Consider the following 19,916-nt stretch of genomic DNA (forward strand, 5'->3'; position numbering starts at 1 on the left):
GGACGACTATACAGATGAGGTGGGCTCGATGGCCTTCAAAGCGAGGCCTGCTCCTGCAGCAACAAGAAGCGCATGCTGTTACAAGGGCGCTTCCTCTGCTTGCAAACACAAGTCTGGAAACAAGGGAACAAATTATGCACGCACCACATGCCTGTTTCAGACATTACACCTTACCGGCTCATCTTACTTGCACTCCCCCATCCCTTTTGAAGGATGAAAGGTTAGGCTAGCAAAAAGAATGTTTTTAATGTAATAAAATCCCAACCTTCCGCTTGCATCGATGCTGCCTAGCCTTGGCTCTCTAGGATGCTTTAAAGTTTAAGCATTAGTTGAACAGGAGATACTGAAGTCGGTGGGCAGCTAGAAAAGGGTAGCAAGCAATGCTCTCTCTAAGCTGTGGGGTCTTGTAAGCAAATATTCTACTTTGTGAGCTGCTGGCATTGAAGTTGTGAGCGAGCAATTTGGCTACTGCATACATTAGTTTGCTCTGGAGCCATCTTTCCTGGGCTGAGACAAAAATGTGTGAGCTGGAGGCTAAAAAACTGTGAGCTAGCTCACACTAACTCAGCTTAGAGGGAACACTGGTAGCAAGTTAAATCACAGTTTCCAGAACCTTTAGAACAAGGGGAATTACTATTAAAACTAATTCATGTCTGTGGAGCTAATATGTGTCCTAAGACTCCCTTCTTCTCCCTGCAAGATCCTGTGTCCTCACCTCTGGAAATAACTGGAAATGATAAAGTAGTTTGACCACAATGTGCAACGATAATAAACCCAAACCTAGGAGAGCAAGCAGCTGCCTTCTAGCACCAGAAACCCCAAGGGAGCAAGAGACAATCCATTTGCAGCTCTGGGTGCCTGACCAAGTAAAGGTATACCTCGGATATGGCCACAAGGGAACATGCCTGTCAATGTTCTGACAATGCTCTGACAATGTTCAGGCCAGAACCAGCCAACACAAAAGCAGCACAGAGACACAGGGGGTCCCACAGTCTTCCCAGACCACCCAAAGAGCCCCACCCTTGCAAAACAAGAGTTTGCTGTAAGACCTGGATAGCCTAGGCAAGCCCGATATCATCAGATCTCGGAAGCTAAGCAGGGCTGACCTCAGCAAGTAATTGGAAGGGAGACCTCCAAGGGATACCAGGGCTCAGGACGCAGAGGCAGGCAATCAAGCCATCTCTCTGAAACGTCTAAACTCCACTAGGGGTCACCAGAAGTCACCATGACTTCCAGGCATGCAAGCGTGTGTGTGTACACACACAAGCTTGCTGTAAGCACTGCTCTGTCTACAGTAACAGCCGGTTTCAAATGTCAATCAGGCCTATCTGATTCAAGCTCTGTGACCCAGGCCGCAATCTCTTATGACTTTATCAGGATTTGACTCCATTTGCATGAGAGAGGTGTTTCTTCACATTGCCTGCTTTCTGCCAAGCCCTTTAAAGGAGCTATTAACAAAGCCGCAGTCGTGTCTTATCTTTCTGCTTAGCCTGAAGTGTCACAGGATCCTGCGCTGACGGCCTATGCAGTCCCATTAAGATTGCTTCCACAGGGTGACAATTCTCTGTTGTATGTTCATTGTCACGGCAAATGCAGAAACATTCATGGCAGCTACTGAGTGTCCACAAGGGACCTTCTGCCGTATTTTCTTCAGTCACCCCCTTGTGGCTCCCATATCCCTTCCAAATGCTCCTGGGGAAGCTTTTTTTGCTGGCCTTTTTTCTTTTTTTTACATCAGTAGTCACTATGCTGCTAAAACATTATAATGCTACCATGATACAGCAGTTATGTCAACCCCATTACCTTTAATTCTTCTTCCACTGAAAGAGAGCTGAACATCCTGGTGCACATCTCCTTCTCCTTGTCCTTGAATTCTCTGTAACAGCTGCAAAAGACAGCAGACCTGGGTCACAGGCTTGCCAGCTCTGCTTAAAAAGCACACCTTTTGAAATGAAGCCTGAACACACAACTGTTCTGCGAGAGAGTAGGAGAACAACAGCTCCGACACAGGTGGAATTTATTGATTTATTTAATTCACATACCCCACCTTTCTCCCCAATGGGGATCCAAAGTGGCTTACATCATTCCCCTCTCCTCGGTTTTATCCTTACAACAACCCTGTGAGGTAGGTTAGGCTGAGGGAGCGTGACTGGCCCAAGGACACCCAGTGAGCTTCCATGGCACAGTGGGGATTCAAACCCAGGTCTCCCAGATACTAGTCTGACACTCAAGAGACAATCCAAAAGGACCACAGACCACCTGCAGCTTGCCATTCCTTACCCTAATCTTAAAGCTTTAAAACAAAAAAGTTGTCATCTCCCCCAACCCAGTTCCAATGCTCCCTAAGGACTGAGTAGCAGCCAGCGTACATTTGGGAATGAGTGAAACGGGGCACCCATAACCCTACGATCACCATCAAATCCAGGGATCATTCCACGGAACAAACAGCGCAATCTTAAGAACATCAGTCTGGGAAGACTCGAGTGGGATTCTGAGCAGACTTGCTTAGGACTGAACCTACCTACTCGCAGAGACATTTAAATGGCTATTAATGAATTAGTGAAGTCTCATATAGGTGACAACAAAGGTATAATTTTCAGACTTACAGGAAATGCATCGACATCAAGTGAGCATAAACTACATTATAAAATAAACATTTAATCCAAAGGAAGTGAGATGTGGGGGGGCCAAACTACACATTACGGCTAACTCATGGCTGCCACAGGGACTTGCAGCTGCTATCAGGATTCAGTTCCCACAGGGAACTCGTAGCTGGAAGCTCCCATGGGAGTTACTAATGTCTAGTTTGCCCTGAGAGATTTCCTTTTACACAAAGCAACCTGTAACACTTGAACAGCATTTACAGCAATGCAAAAGACTTGCTGTGCATGGAAGCCGGGGCTTAATGGACCACATTAGGAGGATACATAAACCTTAAAAGAGCTTCAAGGAATAAATTTAGATTATTACACCGCAAAAGCGGATGAAGTAAGCATTTCACTCTGACAAAGTGGGCTCCAACCCACAAAAGCTTCTGCCACAATAAATTATCTGGTCTCTAAAGATGCCACAGTCTCGGGGTTTTTTTATTTCAGTGAAACAAATGAAGAAAGGGCTCCCTCACCTGGCCAGCTTCTTCAGTTCGTTGTTGATGTCATGGTTAAAGGGCTGTTCTTTTTGTGCTCGGACTAGAAAATCCCGAGCTCTCTCATATTCTGCCAGAGAAAGGCATGCCTGGCATTCAGAAGAACATCAGAGGAATACAGTTAACGTACAAAGGATGTTTATTAGCACATGAACACATGAAGCTGCCTTATACTGAATCAGACCATTGGTCCAGCAAAGTCAGTATCGTCTACGCAGACTGGCAGCGATTCTCCAGGGTCTCAGACAAAGGGCTTCCGCCTGGTCCTTTTTAACTGAAGGTGGCTGGGATTGAAGATGCCAAATAGATGCTCTACCACTGAGCCACAACCCTTCCCTATGGTCTGGAAGCTCTCCAAAAGAGAAGTGAACATTCCAACTCACTGACAGAGAACCAATGCTTAAGCGCCTCCTTTCCCCTTTCTCCTCCCAAAGCAAGGGTGTTTACTAGGTGACCTATGGGACCTCCATCAGGGCGCATTTACATGGAAGGGCTTCCACATTCTGATTTTGGCTTTCAGAGCTTCAGTGGCATTGCAACTGGTAAACAGAGGTGGTTTACCATTAACTGAATCTGCATAGAGACCCTGGACTTCCTTGGTGGTCTCCCATCCAAGTACTAACCAGGGCTGACCCCGCCTAGCTTCCGAAGATCTGACAAGATTATGTTAGCCTGGGCCATCCACGTAAAAGCACAAACTAACCCCTGGCAATTCTCTACCAAACCCTCTCTTTTGAAAAAAAAAATCCCAGCCCTCTGCCACATACTCAAAACAGTTCCTTACCTGGCCACACCTGAAGAGGGCTTTGGCATTTTTCTGATCTAGTTCCAAGGCCCTTTCTCCATACAGAAGTGCCCGAGCTGGATGCCGCAGCTTCAGGTAAGTAATGGACAAGTTCAAGAGGACCAGCAGCTTGGCAGTATCTACTTTCGTTTGTTCGTCCTCTTTGGCAGCCACACGATGCAAGACTGAGGAAGCCTATGCAGGTATAATAACCAATCAATTATTTATATCATTCAAGAAACAAATTTGAAATGTGTAACAAGTATATAAAATCTCTTATTGGACCAACTTGCACCGATGTAACATCATCATACAAACCTTGTATGTGTTCACAGGCAAACTGATGGACCCTATAAGTTTTTTTTTTTAAATATGTTTTTATCTTTAAATACAATAGGGGTACAGAAAAAGGAACACGGAAACGAGAATTTGATTTTTTTTTAAATAGCATGTACATAACAAAGACAATCAGCAACGCAACCTCCAGTAGATACTTTATCCTACAATCATGGCATTTTACAGAAAAATTTAAATATGATGGTAAAGACCTTTCAAAAGCTCTTTTGAGGACTGAAAACTTTGACTTCTGAGGAAGCTTTTTGGAAACAGCATATACCGTAATGCTTGTCAAGTCATCATTAACTATTAGAGCCATCCAGGTTTATTTTGGTCTTATTGCCATCTATTACCATTTTGTGGATATAAATTGGACATTTCTTTCTACTTAAGAATTTCAGTTGGTTGCATTGTTCTGAATTGTTGTGTATGATATATGATGAATTCACTTTCTTACTTTAACTTTGGATGTATATGTCTAATACAGTACTGAATTTTTTAAACAGAAACATAGTGAGAGTTCATATGTTTACTGAAAATCCCTATACAAATTTTCTAATATAATTTTGCATTTAATATTAATTCTCACGGTCTCGTTTCATTTGCTTTTTGGTCTACTGCAGACTGCATATTATACCAAGTCAGAGCATCAGCCCACATATCTCAGTGATGCCTCCTCTGACTGGCAGAAAGGTCTTTCCTATCACCTGCTACCTTTAACTAGAGAAGGCGAGGATGGAACCAGGGATCTCCTATATGCAAAGCAGTAGGGGCTTTCCCATGAGCCATAAGCATCCCAGAGGCCCAGGTGATGCTTGCCCGTTGTGTCTGCACCACTCTGGAGACGCACATTCCTCCTACCTTGACAGCTTTTTCACTTACACGCTTGTATCTTTCTCTGGCATCCATGAAGTGCTTCTGTCGGAAGAGGTAATTGCCGAACTCTCGCTCTGTTTCTGTCACCTTTAGCACCTTCTGCAGAGGGAACCTCTCCTGTTGCTCCTGTGCAAAGAAGCCACAGTGTAGTCAAGAGAGGCAGCACTATTGATGGCCAGCATATAAAATGGAACACACACCAGGGAGAGGTTTCATACTAACCATTCTACAGGCGCGTTTCGTGTCAGGTCTGTTGCAGCCAAAATGAACCAGATCAAGATGGGTAGCCATGTGACCTGACCTGGATAGCCCAGACAAGCCCAATCTCGTCAGATTTCAGAAGCTAAGCAGGGTCAACTCTGGCAAGTACTTGGATGGGAGACCTCCAGAGAATACCAGAGGCGAGAGGTGGGGGCAGGATTTTCAGCCACCTCTCTGAATATCCTCCAGGCCCCCAGTAGGGGTCAGTCACCAGAGGTAACCATGACTTCCAGGTGCACACACACTCACATGCACACACACATATATATTTCTAAAAGATGGGTAGCCACGTTAGTCTGTCAGCAGCAGTAGAAAAGAGTCCAGTAGCACCTTAAAGATTAACACAATTTGTGGCAGGGTATGAGCTTTCGTGAGTCACTGCTCACTTCTTTAGATATCTGAAGAAGTAACAGTGACTCACGAAAGCTCATACTCTGCCACAAATTGTGTTAGTCTTTAAGGTGCTACTGGACTCTTGCTCTTTCCAAAATGAACTAGAATCTATAAATATCCACGTGGTTCCAGCTACCACCCTGAACACACCACACAATCCACTGTCTGTACTACTCTGTAGACAAGCAATACAATATAATCGCATTTGCTCCAATTCCTTGGACAGGGACACACTCTTGAACGATTTACATTGTAATCCTGAAGACTGCCCAAAACCTATGCCAACAAAGTGAAGGAATATATCAGCTGGTACCCAGAAGTCAACTACAAGAAAGGCCCAAATGAGATTAAAAATATATATGTATCTGTGGTTGTCACCTGAAAGCTCCCAACACAGATGAGTCTAATGCATCAGTGATTTACAGCTTGGTGCTAGACCTTTTCTTGTGTATATGGACTCCCAACCTAAAATGCCTTACCAATAACTACAGAGCCCTTAAGACACACATCTCCAGGAAGCAGGCTCTGCAATGAGCCCAGATAACCTCATGTGCTCTCTAGCAAAACTACCAGACCTAATAACATAAAGTATAACATCCTGGGCTCATCTGCCCAGGAAGTCCATTGCAATGGAAGATAGGCGGATTTTCCGGGCGCGATCTCACCGCCACATCTGGGAAGCGTAGAGCTCCCGTGGCTCAACTGAGGCTTCCCACAGAAGATGCGCGGCAAAAAAACTAGTACCTCGGAGGTACTAGTTTCCGGAAACCGCGGGGCAAGGGCCGGCGTCTGAGCGTGTTTACGGTGGCATCCGGCGCCCGCCCATGGCCCATTGCAAAAACGTTTTTTCCCCCCGAGTTCTCCAGGGATGCGCACAAGCACCCAACGAGGCACGCGCATACTTTAGGTTAAAAAAAACCAAACACAACCCCGTTTGCCGTGCTGCTTCTTTGGCGCGTCGTGTGATCAGCACCTCCCCCCTAACCACGGGACCTCGCCGGGACCGCAAGGGGATGCCTGATCGCGCAGTTGCACGTTTTTTCACTGCGGGGCAAACAGCCACGCCTCCCCCCCCCCCCCCCCCAAACCCCCCCCCCGGCGCCGGGCGCGTGAAATTAGCAGTAAGGTATAAGTAGGAGTGTTAAACTTAAGATATATTGGTTACGATACCTACTGCCTTTGTTCTCCAGTAGACAGATTTACATTTTGGTTGTGGTCAACCCAAACAGGAAACAGATAGTTCAAACAGGAAAGAGAAGATTAAGCACTCAATTGATTATGAGGATAGCTTTAATGGGAAGGCTAATTAACAGCACGAATGGCTTTGTTATATGAGTTGATATTGTGATTTATTATTATTATTGACATCAGAAAAATGAATTAGGTCTTGAAATATAGTAAGAGAGTTAAAGGGAAAAAGAATATAAAATGTAAGGAAGGTGTAATTATTTTTGTCAACGTACTTGTGATTTTTGTGATGTAGTTAATGGTATGAGTATATTATGTATCTTTGTTTGTCTGAAAATTAATAAATAGATTATTTTTTAAAAAAAATTGAATGAAGTAGAAGCAGAATAGATTTGGCAACTTGTAGAAGACTATTATCAAAGAATGTTATATTCACTTCTTGTTGTAGAATAACTTGTAAATAATTTGTAAGATTTTGAAATAAATAAAAAAATTAATTGGGAAAAAAAACTGTGAATGGCCCAAGGTCACCCAGCAGGTTTCACGCGGAGAAGTGGGGAATCAAACCCAGTTCTCCAGATTACTGTCCATCGCTCTTAACCACTACATCACACCACACTGTTTTTAGAGAATAGCACTGGCAACTCACAGGGTGCTTAAACTTCATTAGAAGAAGGGCTGAGAAGGTTATGGGGGAATCAACTCAAAGATGGCTATGGCGACAGGAACTAACAGGATAATAAATCTGGAAAGTAAATCTCAAAGGCCCTGGGGACTATCTACACATTAGGCAGTTTCCATGTCTGTAATAGGTCCCGCCAAAACCAGACATGCACTGGCAGTCCTGTGTCTGGAGCCTCCAGCAATTTTTGAAACTCAATTCTCAGGTGTGTAGCCCCCCCCCCCCCCCAATTTGGACTGGGACCACAGTGTATGGTGAGAGGCGGCTTAAGCCTTCCTCCAGTGCCTTTTTCCCGAATGGGGAAACCCGTGTGCACTGATAAGGTAAATGTAAGTTCCCCCGTGGGAAGGAAGGCAGCATGGTAAAGCCGATCTCATCAAATCTCAGAAGCTAAGCAGGGTCGGTACATGGAAGGGAGACCACCAAGCTAGACAATATAGACAGAAAAAGGCAACAGCAAACCATCGCTCCTTCTCTCTTGCCTTAAAAGTTCCCTGCTGGGGTCGCCATAAGTTGTCTGCGAATTGACAACACTTTACACACACACACACACATTCCCACAGTGGAGCAAACAGTGGCTCCTGGAGAGCGGGGCCATGGCCAGCAGTGGGGCATTGGGGGCGGTACCCCCCATCACATTTGCAGCGCCCCCACCCCAATCTTCCCTTTCTTGTTTTAAAATTAAGTATCTTCTTGATTAAGCCATGCCAATTCGGGCCGCCGCTGCAGTGGCCTGATGGGATTTCCTTCCTGGGGCACGAGGTGCTACTGCGCAATGCTGCCTTCCTCCCGTCTCCTCCCATACCCCGGAGAAGTACCTGGCCTTGTGGGGCTTGGTGAGGGTTGACAAGCTCGCCGCCCACTACCCTGCCTGCCTTGGACGGCAAACGGGGACAAAGGATGACTGGAGGAGGCAGGCAGGGCAGAATGGCCGGGAGCTGAATTTCCTTTTCTTGGTAGGACATCCCCCGGAACTTTCTTCTGAGTAGCTTCCAGGAGTGGGCATAGCCTAAGCGTTAAATTAAAATAAATCTCCTGCGGTAAGGGAGGCAAGAGGTAGCATCTGGGAAGTAAATCCTTACCAAGGTAAGGGGAGACAGAAGTAAGAGCAGATGCAGGGGAACAACGTGGAATGCTCTTGGTAGGAACATTTAACCCCATGTACACTTGGTAGACAGAAAGAAACAGAATGGATGGAGATTGGGAATTTGACTTTATGCATGTTTGTTTAGACTAAGCCTTCAATGGGACTGACTTAGAATTTTAATTAGACACCACCACCACCCGAAAAATTCTTCTACTGGCCTGCTGGAGGAGCTGTTTCAGGACAGGAAAGCAGTACAGGAGGGAGGCTTTTTTTTTTTTTTGTTTGTTTAGACTAAGCCTTCAATGGGACTGACTTAGAATTTTAATTAGACACCACCACCACCCGAAAAATTCTTCTACTGGCCTGCTGGAGGAGCTGTTTCAGGACAGGAAAGCAGTACAGGAGGGAGGCTTTTTTTTTTTTTTTAAATCCCCGAAGGGATATTTTTATTTTTACAATAAATTTTATTTATTTATTTATTTATTTACATTTATAACCCGCCCTCCCCGCGAATGGGCTCAGGGCGGCGTACAGATGGGACCATTGCCCAATTCATAAAACATTAAAACTGCATTTTAAAAACATTAAAAACTACAAAACTACAAAGAAAATATTAGGGAAGGGTAATATGTTAGGTGTTATGAGAGAACTTTCTGATCAGCTTCTTGTTCTTTTGCTTCAAAAGGCTATTTTCCGAGTCCTTCTGCCTTTACTTCGGCTTTCTGTCTCTAAAGTCATATACAACTCTGGCAGCACCTGCTCAGCAGAGTCCTCTTCCGTTCCAGAGGTAGCAGAGTCACTAGATTTCGTTTCCTCCTCCTTGGACTCTTCCTCTGTTCCCAACTGGCGCCGCAAAAACTCTTTAGCTTTGAAAGTGGAATCTATCTTCTCTCTTTTATCGTTGATCTTAAAGATGACACCCTCTGGAATCGCCCACCGATACGAAATTCCATTAGTTTGAAGAAAATAAATTAAATCCTTATAATTTTTCCTCTTTCATTGAATTTCAAATGGAATGTCTTTTAAGGTTTTAATGGTTATATTTCCCATTTTTAGTGGAGTTGCTGATGTCGCTTTTAAGATGGCATCTCTGGTCTGTCTTCTTGAGAATCTGAACACAATTTCTCCAGGCAGGCTATTTTTTTAAATATAATTGGAGTATGCCCTACAGGTCATCTCCATTTCTTTTACCAACTCATCCGCTGTTAAGCCTATAGCTGGAGCGATGATCTCGCTAAGCAACCTCCTCAGGTCCTCCTTCTCTGCTTCAGGAACTCCCTGGAACCTGAGAATCATGTTAGCTTTTTCCATCTGTAGTTGCAGCAAACAACTTTCTTGGGGGTTTTGCTTTGTTTCAACTTCTCCCATTCTTTTCTTCATCTTCTTACTTGTGGTGTCTATCTCTTTAATTTTCTCAGTTACCTGCTCCACTTTCTTCTCCATTTCTTTCAGTTGGAGCTGCTGAGATGCAAAGTTCTTATTCATCACAGTCAGTTGCTGGTTAATACCATCGAGTTGTTTAATCACCGGCTTGAGCATATCCACTAACATTTTAATGATGTCTGCTCCCTCTTCCGGTTTTGGGCTCTGACTGCCCGGTGGTTGTTTTCAGCTTTCTCTGCTGGGCCGCCATTTTTTCCGATTTGTTTACAATTTCTAACGCTTCTTCCCGGCTCGAAAAGTCGCCCCACGATGACGGTAATCAAGTAAGTCTCTCAAAACACATTCGTTGTGTTTCCTCCCCTCTCCCCCTACGTATTGTTTATCAGTTCATTCACATAAGAGGCGTCCCTCTTTGCGTCCGCTTTTACCTGGCGGGGGGGGGGGAGTCCACTTTTGCAGTATTCTGGTTTATTCTGAACTCACATTCATTGTCGGTCAGTTTCTCTGACCTCACTCACTTAAACGCTATTCTGCTCGATCTCCGGCGCTTGTCCCAGTCAAACCAGCTAGTGCCCGAAGACCACACAGTGTCTGGACTGTCAGGGCGGAGGGGAGCCTCAATTCTCCGGCATTACGCCATTGTCCCGTTCCCGATGTCCGGGACCCGGAGACCCCCGGGGGACGGCAAGGGAAAGAAGGACCCCCGACCCCAGGCCCCCGCACTAACTCACCAGGCAGCGGCCGATCGGCAGACCGGGATGCGGCGAGGAGCGGAGAGCGGAACGGCGGGCGCGCCCGGAGCGGGCGGCGCAGCCCGAGAGGGGCCGCAAGTGTCGAGAGCCCCGGGGACACCGCCGAAGCCGACGGAGAGGGCCGGAAACCGCGAGGCGGCGGCGGCGGCGCGGCCGAGGAGCCGCTGAGACCACCGCCGGCATCCCTACCTGGAGGCGGGGAACGCCCTGTCGGCGTTCCTCCATATGAGGGGGGGCGGGGCTTGCGTCCGGGGGAGGAAGGGGCGGCACCGGGTGTACGGCACGGGAATAAAGGTCCGGCAGAGACGGGGGCCGGGGAGGAGTGGATGCGGTGGCGATCACGACGCTGAGAGAGAGACAGAGGTGATCGTAGCATCCAGGCAGAGGGACAGTGGGGGTGCCGTCAACCCCGTCCCCTGCCAGTCTGAGGTCCCACGCTTGCCGCAAATTCCCGTGCAAACCTCCGGACGTTGCTTCCTCGCTCGGGACGGCCCGCCGGTGCAACGGCCTCTGGGGGCGCCCCTCCCCGGGACGCGTCAGAGCCCGACAACGCCATCGAAGAGGCTACCCCTCAAAAGCCCCCTGGCCTGGAGCCTATCACAAAGGCTCCGTGGGGGTGTCACTTGAGATGGCACCCCTCCAAGGCGCTGGTGTGCAGATCGCTCTCCCGCGGTTCGGGGAGAATGTCCGCCATCGCTGCTCCATAAACCGGAAGTCCAGGATACCCCTCCACCAATCCAAATACCCCTCCACCAATCCAAATCAGGCTCCCATGCACCTGAGAATTAAGTTTCAAAATGGAAGTCTCTGTGCATAGCGGGCTTGGCAGAACTGAGGGCAGATCTGAAAACAGTGTAACATGTTGCTAAGTTCTTTATTATTCATGATATTCATTAGGCGGCCTGGAACAGAAGTGGTGAGGAGACACTCATGCAATTCCCCCCTTCCTTGATTGCTCCAACTGTAGGTTATGGGCAGTGTTCCCTCTAAGCTGAGTTAGCGTGAGCGAGTTCAGTTTTTAAGCCTCCAGCTCACACATTTTTGTCTCAGCTCAGGAAGGAGGGCTCCAGAGCAAACTAATTTATGCAGCAGCCAAATGGCTCGCTCACAGCTTTCATGCCAGTAGCTCACAAAGTAGAATTTTTGCTCACAAGACTCCACAGCTTAGAGGGAGCATTGGTTATGGGCGTTAAGAAAGTTTACACCCTACTCTCCTCCACAGCATAAGAACTATTTTTTTGCCTGCTGATGCTTGGCTGTTTTAGGGGGTTTTATGCTTTTAATAGGCTTTTCTGCCTTCTCATTTTCTTCACTTGTAAGGTCCTGTTTCGGGGGAGGGGTGTCTGTTCTGCATGTGTTGGGCTCCCTCTAGTGGTCGACTCAATATTACAGTGTTTTATGTCAGGCATATCTCCCTGCAGATTTAAACTGCACATTATTTTGCTGGACATAACCTGTTTGAACCCTGACTAGGACTTTGATGTTTCACATTAGGCAGTGCAAAAAGGCCTACACCAGTTCAGACAACTCGGAACTTAGCTGATTATCTTACAGGAGTCAGCTCGAAGAATTCTTCAGATTCTGCGGTGTCTAAGAAATCCAAAAGTTCAATCTCAAACAAGACGGTGGCGTTGGGAGGGATCAACGGTGGGCAGCCAGTCATTCCAAAGGCATAAGGTGACCTGAAGAGAAATCGTGCCAGCTCCCCTCTCTTCATTGTCAGGAGCCCAACTATCATACCCCGCAGTGTGATTTCTGGAAAAATAAAAAAGGAGATACTAAGTTATTTCTGAAACGCATATGCCATGCTACCATTCCCATGATTCCCCAACATGGCACCCTCTTCCTTCTCCAAAGCACAAAGCCAATCACGGTTTTCTTCCATCTTATTTAGAACAGAAGGTGTCTCAGAGAAGCCCCAGATGCATCACCTTTGTATCTACAGGAAGCCCCCATTTGAAAATAGTCGCTTCCATCGGAGGATGTTGTCATTTTGTTTTCCATTTTTACTTTTGTTTCCTAGGTAGCACAGGCTACAATACAAGCATGTTGTAAACACAAGTCCTTAAACAACTGAATAACATGTTTTGAATAATGAATAGTAAACCATTTCAAGTATAGAAAAGCGAGTTAACTGAACTGGAGATGGTGTCAGACAAGGAAGAAAACTTTATCTGCACCACTGGTGTGAATTGTGGCAGCCATTATGTGATGGCACCCAATGCTCTTTCTCAAAATTCCAAAGGGGCCTACAGGCTCAACAAGGCTGGGGAACCTTGTAAGAGTCTCACGTATTCTAGACATGACAACAGGCATCAGAACTCCCATGCCAAGAGGCCTAAGGATGGGAAAGGAAGGAAGAAAAAAACGATAGCAGGTAGTACAGGATGATCATAAAAGAGTACAGGAAAATACACAAAAGACCTGGACAGGAGAAGGGAGGGAGTGAATTTCAGACAATCCATGACTGTTGTTAGTGGGCAGCATATGTTTACCAGTACAGAGCATGAATGGTTTTCGTGCGCCATGATACTATTCTATACTGTTCAGGGCTACTTTGCAAAACTGGACTCACCTTCACCAAGTTTCATGAGTCTTAGATTTTTTTTGAAGCAGTTTGTGTCAAAGGGTCTGTCCATGTGTTCCAAGTACCCCGAAAATTTCACTGAGAAAGTTCAAAATCAGAAGGGAACAAGTCAGTTTATAGGTAAGTTGGGAACACCCAACCTATTACTTATGTCATCAAGCAGACAACTGTTCACTCTCCTTTTTACCACATGCTAAATTTTGCTGTGCTTGATGAGAGAGAACACAGCAGCTGCATTTGTCCTAAACAGCAAAATGGCATCAGATTTGTTCACATTACTTCAGGCCTTGGGGTATAGGTTAACCTGCACTTATTTCCAAACATGAAAACAGAAACTCGAGACTCTTCATACTTTGAAAACCTGAAGAAACTGCATGACAAATGGTCCTTTGCTCATTCTAAATACACAAGGGCCTTAAACTTAGAACCAAACTAGATTAGTTTCCCTCCCATTGTCCTTCCACCAGCGGAAAGAGCAGCTGGGGAGGGCTTTTCACCCCTTTTCTCTGGTTCCATATGCCCCAGGAAGAACACGTGGAGCCAGAGAAAAGGGGCAAAAAGCCTCCCTTCACTGCCCTTCCCACTGGCAAAAGCCAGGTGGGAGGAAAACCAACTCCTTCTGTCCCCTCACAGTGCCAAGCAAACGAGTGCTTTTTAAGCTGAGTTCCTTGACAGATATTTTTGTCTCCAGGGTCCAGCGTACCTAAGGGACCGCCTTTCTCCATATGTTCCCCCAAGAGTGCTACGGTCGGGGTTGCAGCACCTATTGATGGTTCCCGGCCCCAAGGACATCAAGCTGGCTGCAACCAGGGCCAGGGCTTTTTCGGCGGCGGCTCCTGTCTGGTGGAACGAGCTCCCCGAGCAGGTTCGGGCCCTGCGGGACCTGGCGCAGTTCCGCAGGGCTTGCAAGATGGAGCTCTTCCGCTAGGCCTTTGTATAGGAACCGCCGCCGTCACTGTACCACCACCGAGCTGCCATCCTCGACGGTGGACTAGATCTGGAGGTGAGCCGGCCCTGGGTAGACGCCCAGACGCCTAGGTAACCAAAGAATGCATGCTGTCAGGTTAGGTTAATGAATGAACCCATCTTGGATTGAGAACAAATTTTAACATCAAGAGCACCGCACTTTACTTAATGATTGTTTTTATTGTGTAATGATTGTTTTATGATGTTTTAACTGTGGTTATGGCAATTGCCTTTGTTGTAGCCACCCTGAGCCTGCTGGGGAGGGCGAGGTATAAATCTAACAAATAAATAAATAAAATAAATAGTTAATGTGGGGACGGCAAGCCTCTGGAGGCATGCCCGGAGTTCAATGTTCCCACAGGGAGATTGGGCAGTAGTGCACAAGGTCTGCTGAGTCCACTGATAGAAGAAACTTGGCTAGAGTCGGGTAAGGATAAGGTGAGCCGTGGGCAGAGAACATCCTGTTATTCTAGTTTAGAGTCTTCTGCTTGTAGCTTTTTCATATACAGGGCAAGGGGGAGGGAAAAGGAAAAAAGCCTTAATAAAATGCTGCTGGGCCAGTCCGGGTCAGACAAGCTTCTGCAGATCTGTGTGTCGTGTCGTTTTTTGAACCCTCAAGCCTTCAAGCTAATACATAAAATAGTTAATCCTTGCCTTGGGAAAACCAGGTTCCTAAATTTCTCAGTGTCAGCCAAATAAAATTCTGTTCCCTTAGTCGAGCTAGAAGTAGTTAGCACTAAGGAGTTTGCAACTGAGAGCAGAAAGAGGAGATTCAGATGGAGATTTCTGAGAAAGTTTTTCCTTTTGGGCATACCAATATAGTTAATGAAAATGATTAAACACTGAAATGGATGGAATTTTTCTCCCTGACTAGGACCAAAGCGCCTTTTCACCTTGTTCTCCCTTTCGCTCCTTTATTTTTCACAACAACCTTGTGAGGTAGATTATCCTGAGACTGTGATAGGCCCAGGGTCAGCTGGTGAGGTTCCATGGCACAGCAGAATATGACCCCGATCATCCCAGGTCCCAGTCCAATATCCAACTGCTATGTCATACCAGCTTGTCTAGTGGAAGCACTAGACAAGACCGCCCACTGTGACAAATGAACAAAAGGCACTGTAAAGCTCAAATAAATTCTTGCAGTAACACAAGATGTTTCACCTAATACTGAAGCCTCAGCAGGCACTACATCACCAGCCCCGGCACGGATAACCTCCTTCAACACCCCTCTGTCACCAGTGACATCCTGCATCCGTTGACTCAATCGGTGGTAAGGAGACTAGTGGCAGAGGAAACAAAAAGAGGCCAAGCACATAATTAACATGACACATTCCAGAAAGGCAACCTATCAGGTCGTGTTCACGTCAAGAGGTTGCTCCTCTGTGGATTCAACCTGGAGCAGAGGATCATGTTCTTGAGCAACCGCGACATGACTATTTCCCTTAATTGTCCACTACCCAGATTTTTCTACTTTGCTGTGACATTTCCAAAAAAATGGCAAAGATCACAAATCAAAGCACGCTTGCACTGTGTGGACAGGAAGGTGAGCATTTTTGCAGGTCCCACCCGCATCAATGCCATTTTCTTTTCCCCAGGGCCTCCAACCCCCATATCACCAGAGGTCTTTTAAGAAACCAGTAACTGACATACCTCGGTAGTTTAACACTATAGTGATTAAAAGAATTAAGCTCAGAAAAGTCCTCTGCAGGTACAAGGTGGGCACAGAACAGTCATGGGAAGGGGAGCTGAATCAGAAAAAGTACAGGGAAAACAGCAGGGTTTTGTCACTGTGAACACTGCAGCTGCAAGAGTTTTGCTGAGAACCATATTCGTTTATTTACTTTATTTATAGCCTGCCTTTCTGGATGAGACTCAAGGCAGATTACAGAATCTAAAACAGTGCAATCAAACAGCATAAAACAACCAGTGAACAATGCCACTGGACTAGGATTACAGAAGAAAATAACGTGACAAGCAAAGATCTGAGGCAAGATATACTATAATTCCATTATAGAAAGTGTAATTATCAGCAATCTACATCTGTTGTAGCTGGAACAATGACTATTGTTGTGTAAGTGTTCGTGAACTTGAGCCCCCTTCATTGAATGCACAAAGTGTGCCTTCACTTGGCAGGTACATGTACATATGGATGTAAACAGGTGGGGCAAAAGGCAATGAAACACAAAAGGCGATCTTGAGCTTTTCTGTGCACAGCCCTTTCCAGCTGCAATAGGTGACAACTTTCCCAGACCCACTAAACTAATTTAATGCCCATAATGCAATTTTTACAGATTTCTTACACAGCTTTTCAATTTTTAGAGGTATGTCAGCCTAGTTTTCCACTGTGTACCATTATATATTCTTTTTCATGGTTGCGCAAATAGAAACAAATAAAAATAGCCAATATATTTGTTTTTGCTTTGCTTATTCATCCTGAGCATTTGGGATGGAGAAGGACATACGTCTTTTAAAAACTGTATTTCCCCACTGCCATGCTGGCTAACAGTGGCAAGCAGCTTCCACGCATCTGGGAATAAGGGGGCCAGTGCAGCAATCAGGTATACAAGGAAGCATTTGGACCCACTCCTACTGATCTTTTTAGTTCTATGCAATGAAGAGCTTTACTTTTTGGCTTCTGTTAAAGGGCCTGGAACAGAGCAGACCACCATCTCTACCCCCACTCAGCTGGCAGAATTTCAGCCTGCTCAGCAGCTGCCAGAAAACAAAAATCTAAAACCAAAAAGTATTTTAGGTATTCAGTGCTTTGGGTTATAATTCCTCTCCTTTTTTTTTTAAACTCAACATGTTGAGGTGCTTTGCCTTGGAGCCTGTTTCCAGTAACATCAAGTGTTGTGTATAAAATTCCTTTATTCTCTGTGAAGGGAATCAGCACCTGTCCTTACAAGTCAGAACCAAACCTATCGCATCTCTAAGCACTAACCGCGATGTCTATCTTTCCCTTGCTCTCCTCAGAGAACAGAGGTCCTATCTGTGAAAATTCATTGATGGGGGAGGAGACATTCTACATATACTCAGAAAGCCACTGTACAGTTTAGATTTTCACTGCTGTGACCCCAAGAAAGCACTGCTTCTTGCCTGCACACAGTAACTCTCTCCACATGCCTTTTCCCACGAAGAAAACATTTCAAGAGAATAGAACCTGTAATATATCTTTCCTTTTGTTCCCGTAGGGACAGTCTACATATGCTCAGAAAAATTACATTGTAGGGTTGCCAATCTCCAGATGGAGCGAAATCTCCTGAAATTACAAGTGATTTCCAGATTACAAAAATCAGTTCCCCTAGAGAAAATGGCTGCTTTGGAGGATGGACTCAATGACGTGATCATACCCTGTCCCCTACTCAACTCTCCCGCTCAAAAACCCAGGATTAAAGGCTGAATGTCCAGGAATTTCCCAACCCAGAGTTGGCAACCCTTCCGTAGGCCCACTGCATGCACGAACACCCCAAACCAGAAACTGATTCCCTTCACAAAGGAACGGCACTCCTTATATACTCCGTTTTACCAGTGGGTCTGATTTGTGGAAATGGAGTGCCTTTTCTCTGTCCATAAAATGACGCTTAGCTCATACGGAACGGACCCGAAAACTCAGTTCCTTCTATTTGGTGAGGAAGAGGCTCCGTGAGCGGGCAGAAAACTTTTCCAGGAAGCAGTTTACCCCCACAGGACCTTTTGGCAAAAACACTTTGCACATGCTCAGCCATACAAGAAAGGCGGGGGGGTGGACAAGAGATGCACTCTGCACGAGCTTTGGGGCGCCGAGCTCAAGATTTCTGTCCTCCCCAAACGTATTCGTTTTTCGCGCCTGTTATCACCCCTCACCACGACGTCGCCTTCACCGTCTTCCGCCGGCGGACAAGCCCCATTGCGCTTCTCGCGGCCCCACCCGCCCCATCTCTCGCCGGCCTCCATCTCGCTCCCTCAGACCGCCTGCCCCGTTTCCCGCGCCTCTGAAGTAGCACGCGCTAATCTCAACCCGCCCCCTTGAGATACTCGCCCAATGGGCACGCCAGGCAGATGCTAGCCACGCCCCCTCCACCAACAAGCCGCATCCCGTAACCCGTTGCTTCCCTGTGTATGCTGGGACGTGTAGGTCTTTGGGCCGCCTTCTTTTCAGTCGCCGAACGGCCTCAGTTATTAAACTAAACAATTGAGAAATGCAAAGTATAGTAATAAACAGTATCACACTTATAGGTAAAGGTAAAGGTTCCCTTGCTCGAAAGCCAGTCGAATCCGACTCTAGGGTTGCGGTGCTCATCCTGGCTCATCTCCGTTTCAAAGCCGAAGAGCCAGCGCTGTCCGAAGACGTTTCCGTGGTCATGTGGCCGACATGACTAAACACCAAGGCGCACGGAACGCTGTTACCTTCCCACCGAAGAGGTACCTATTTATCTACTTGCAATTTCTTGCTTTCGAACTGCTAGGTTGGCAGGAGCTGGAACTAGAGATGGGAGCTCACTCCATCATGCGGCACGCGGGTCTCGAACTGCTGAACTACTGACCTTCCACAGCCTGCAGTTCAGCGTCTTAACCACTTGATCCACCGCAGCTCCTATCACACTTACAGAAGATAGAATTTGGAAAAGATTTTCTGTTCGGAAAAAATACCTCTTGCACCAAGTGCTTCTGAGCAGGCCTCCTGATAAACATGGGCATGTTGACTGCCTCTTTCCATACTTTATCTTCCTGTAGTTTTTTAGGACAGCCCTGAAAAAGTGGATTGAAAGGGAGGGAGCGTCTTGTCTTAGTTTAGAGCAGTGGTTCTTAAACTTTAATTCACTGCTGCGCCACCAACAGGATGCAACATCATCATCACACCAGCATGTTTATTTATTTGACTGACTTATTTTGTTTGGATCCAGCAATGCTTGAGTGGAAAGGAAAATTAATACAAGCACATTTCCACTTTTTGCATTGCGCAAACGCTGAAGTAACACATAGTACACCGAGTCCTGTTTTCAATGGCTGCTGGCTTTAACTGGTTGACCTATGGTGCTTATTTCCTTTCCCTTTTTCTTCTTGTGTTTTGTCCTGCTTTTTTGTATTACGATTTTAACTGGTGTTTGTTCTTAGCTGCTCTGTTTTTTAGTGTTACTGATGTTTAAAATTGCTTTTAGTTTTAGCTGGTCAGGTCCATTTCTATAATTTGTTGGTTTGTCACATGGCTTGTTTGAACTGAACTGAACTGTACTGTTGTGTGTTGCTTCAGGCAATTGTGGCACAGAAGTGGTATTTAAATACCCTAATAAATAAAAGGTGTGGAAACATGTCAACTATTTTGTGTCCTGCCCTTTCAAGAAAGTGACATACACATATTTTTCAAGTTGTTCTAGTTGTCAGTCCCAAACATCTTCACTCCGTGTGTGTGTACTGTATACCATCATTCTTGATTACGTTTTCTGGCTTGAGCCAGGTGTGATATTACACTCCAGCTAGGGTTGCCAGGCCTGGAAAT

The 19,916-nt window shown here is 46.1% G+C and overlaps 1 protein-coding gene across 1 annotated transcript; it reads right to left on the reverse strand.

Moving 5' to 3' along the window:
- Positions 1-35: 35 nt before the first annotated feature.
- On the reverse strand, positions 36-18,373 carry FKBP6 (FK506 binding protein 6). Its single transcript, XM_015413543.1, has 9 exons — positions 18,284-18,373; positions 15,602-15,719; positions 13,463-13,552; positions 12,440-12,642; positions 5,148-5,267; positions 3,930-4,124; positions 3,125-3,234; positions 1,804-1,885; positions 36-113 (listed from the first exon to the last, which is right to left on the reverse strand). The coding sequence occupies exons 1-9, from the start codon at positions 18,371-18,373 to the stop codon at positions 36-38; spliced, it is 1,086 nt and encodes a 361-aa protein (XP_015269029.1).
- Between the last annotated feature and the right edge of the window lie 1,543 nt (positions 18,374-19,916).

The sequence above is a fragment of the Gekko japonicus genome, unplaced genomic scaffold (genome assembly GCF_001447785.1).
Source record: "Gekko japonicus isolate JY-2015 unplaced genomic scaffold, Gekko_japonicus_V1.1 scaffold250, whole genome shotgun sequence".
NCBI lineage: Eukaryota > Metazoa > Chordata > Lepidosauria > Squamata > Gekkonidae > Gekko > Gekko japonicus.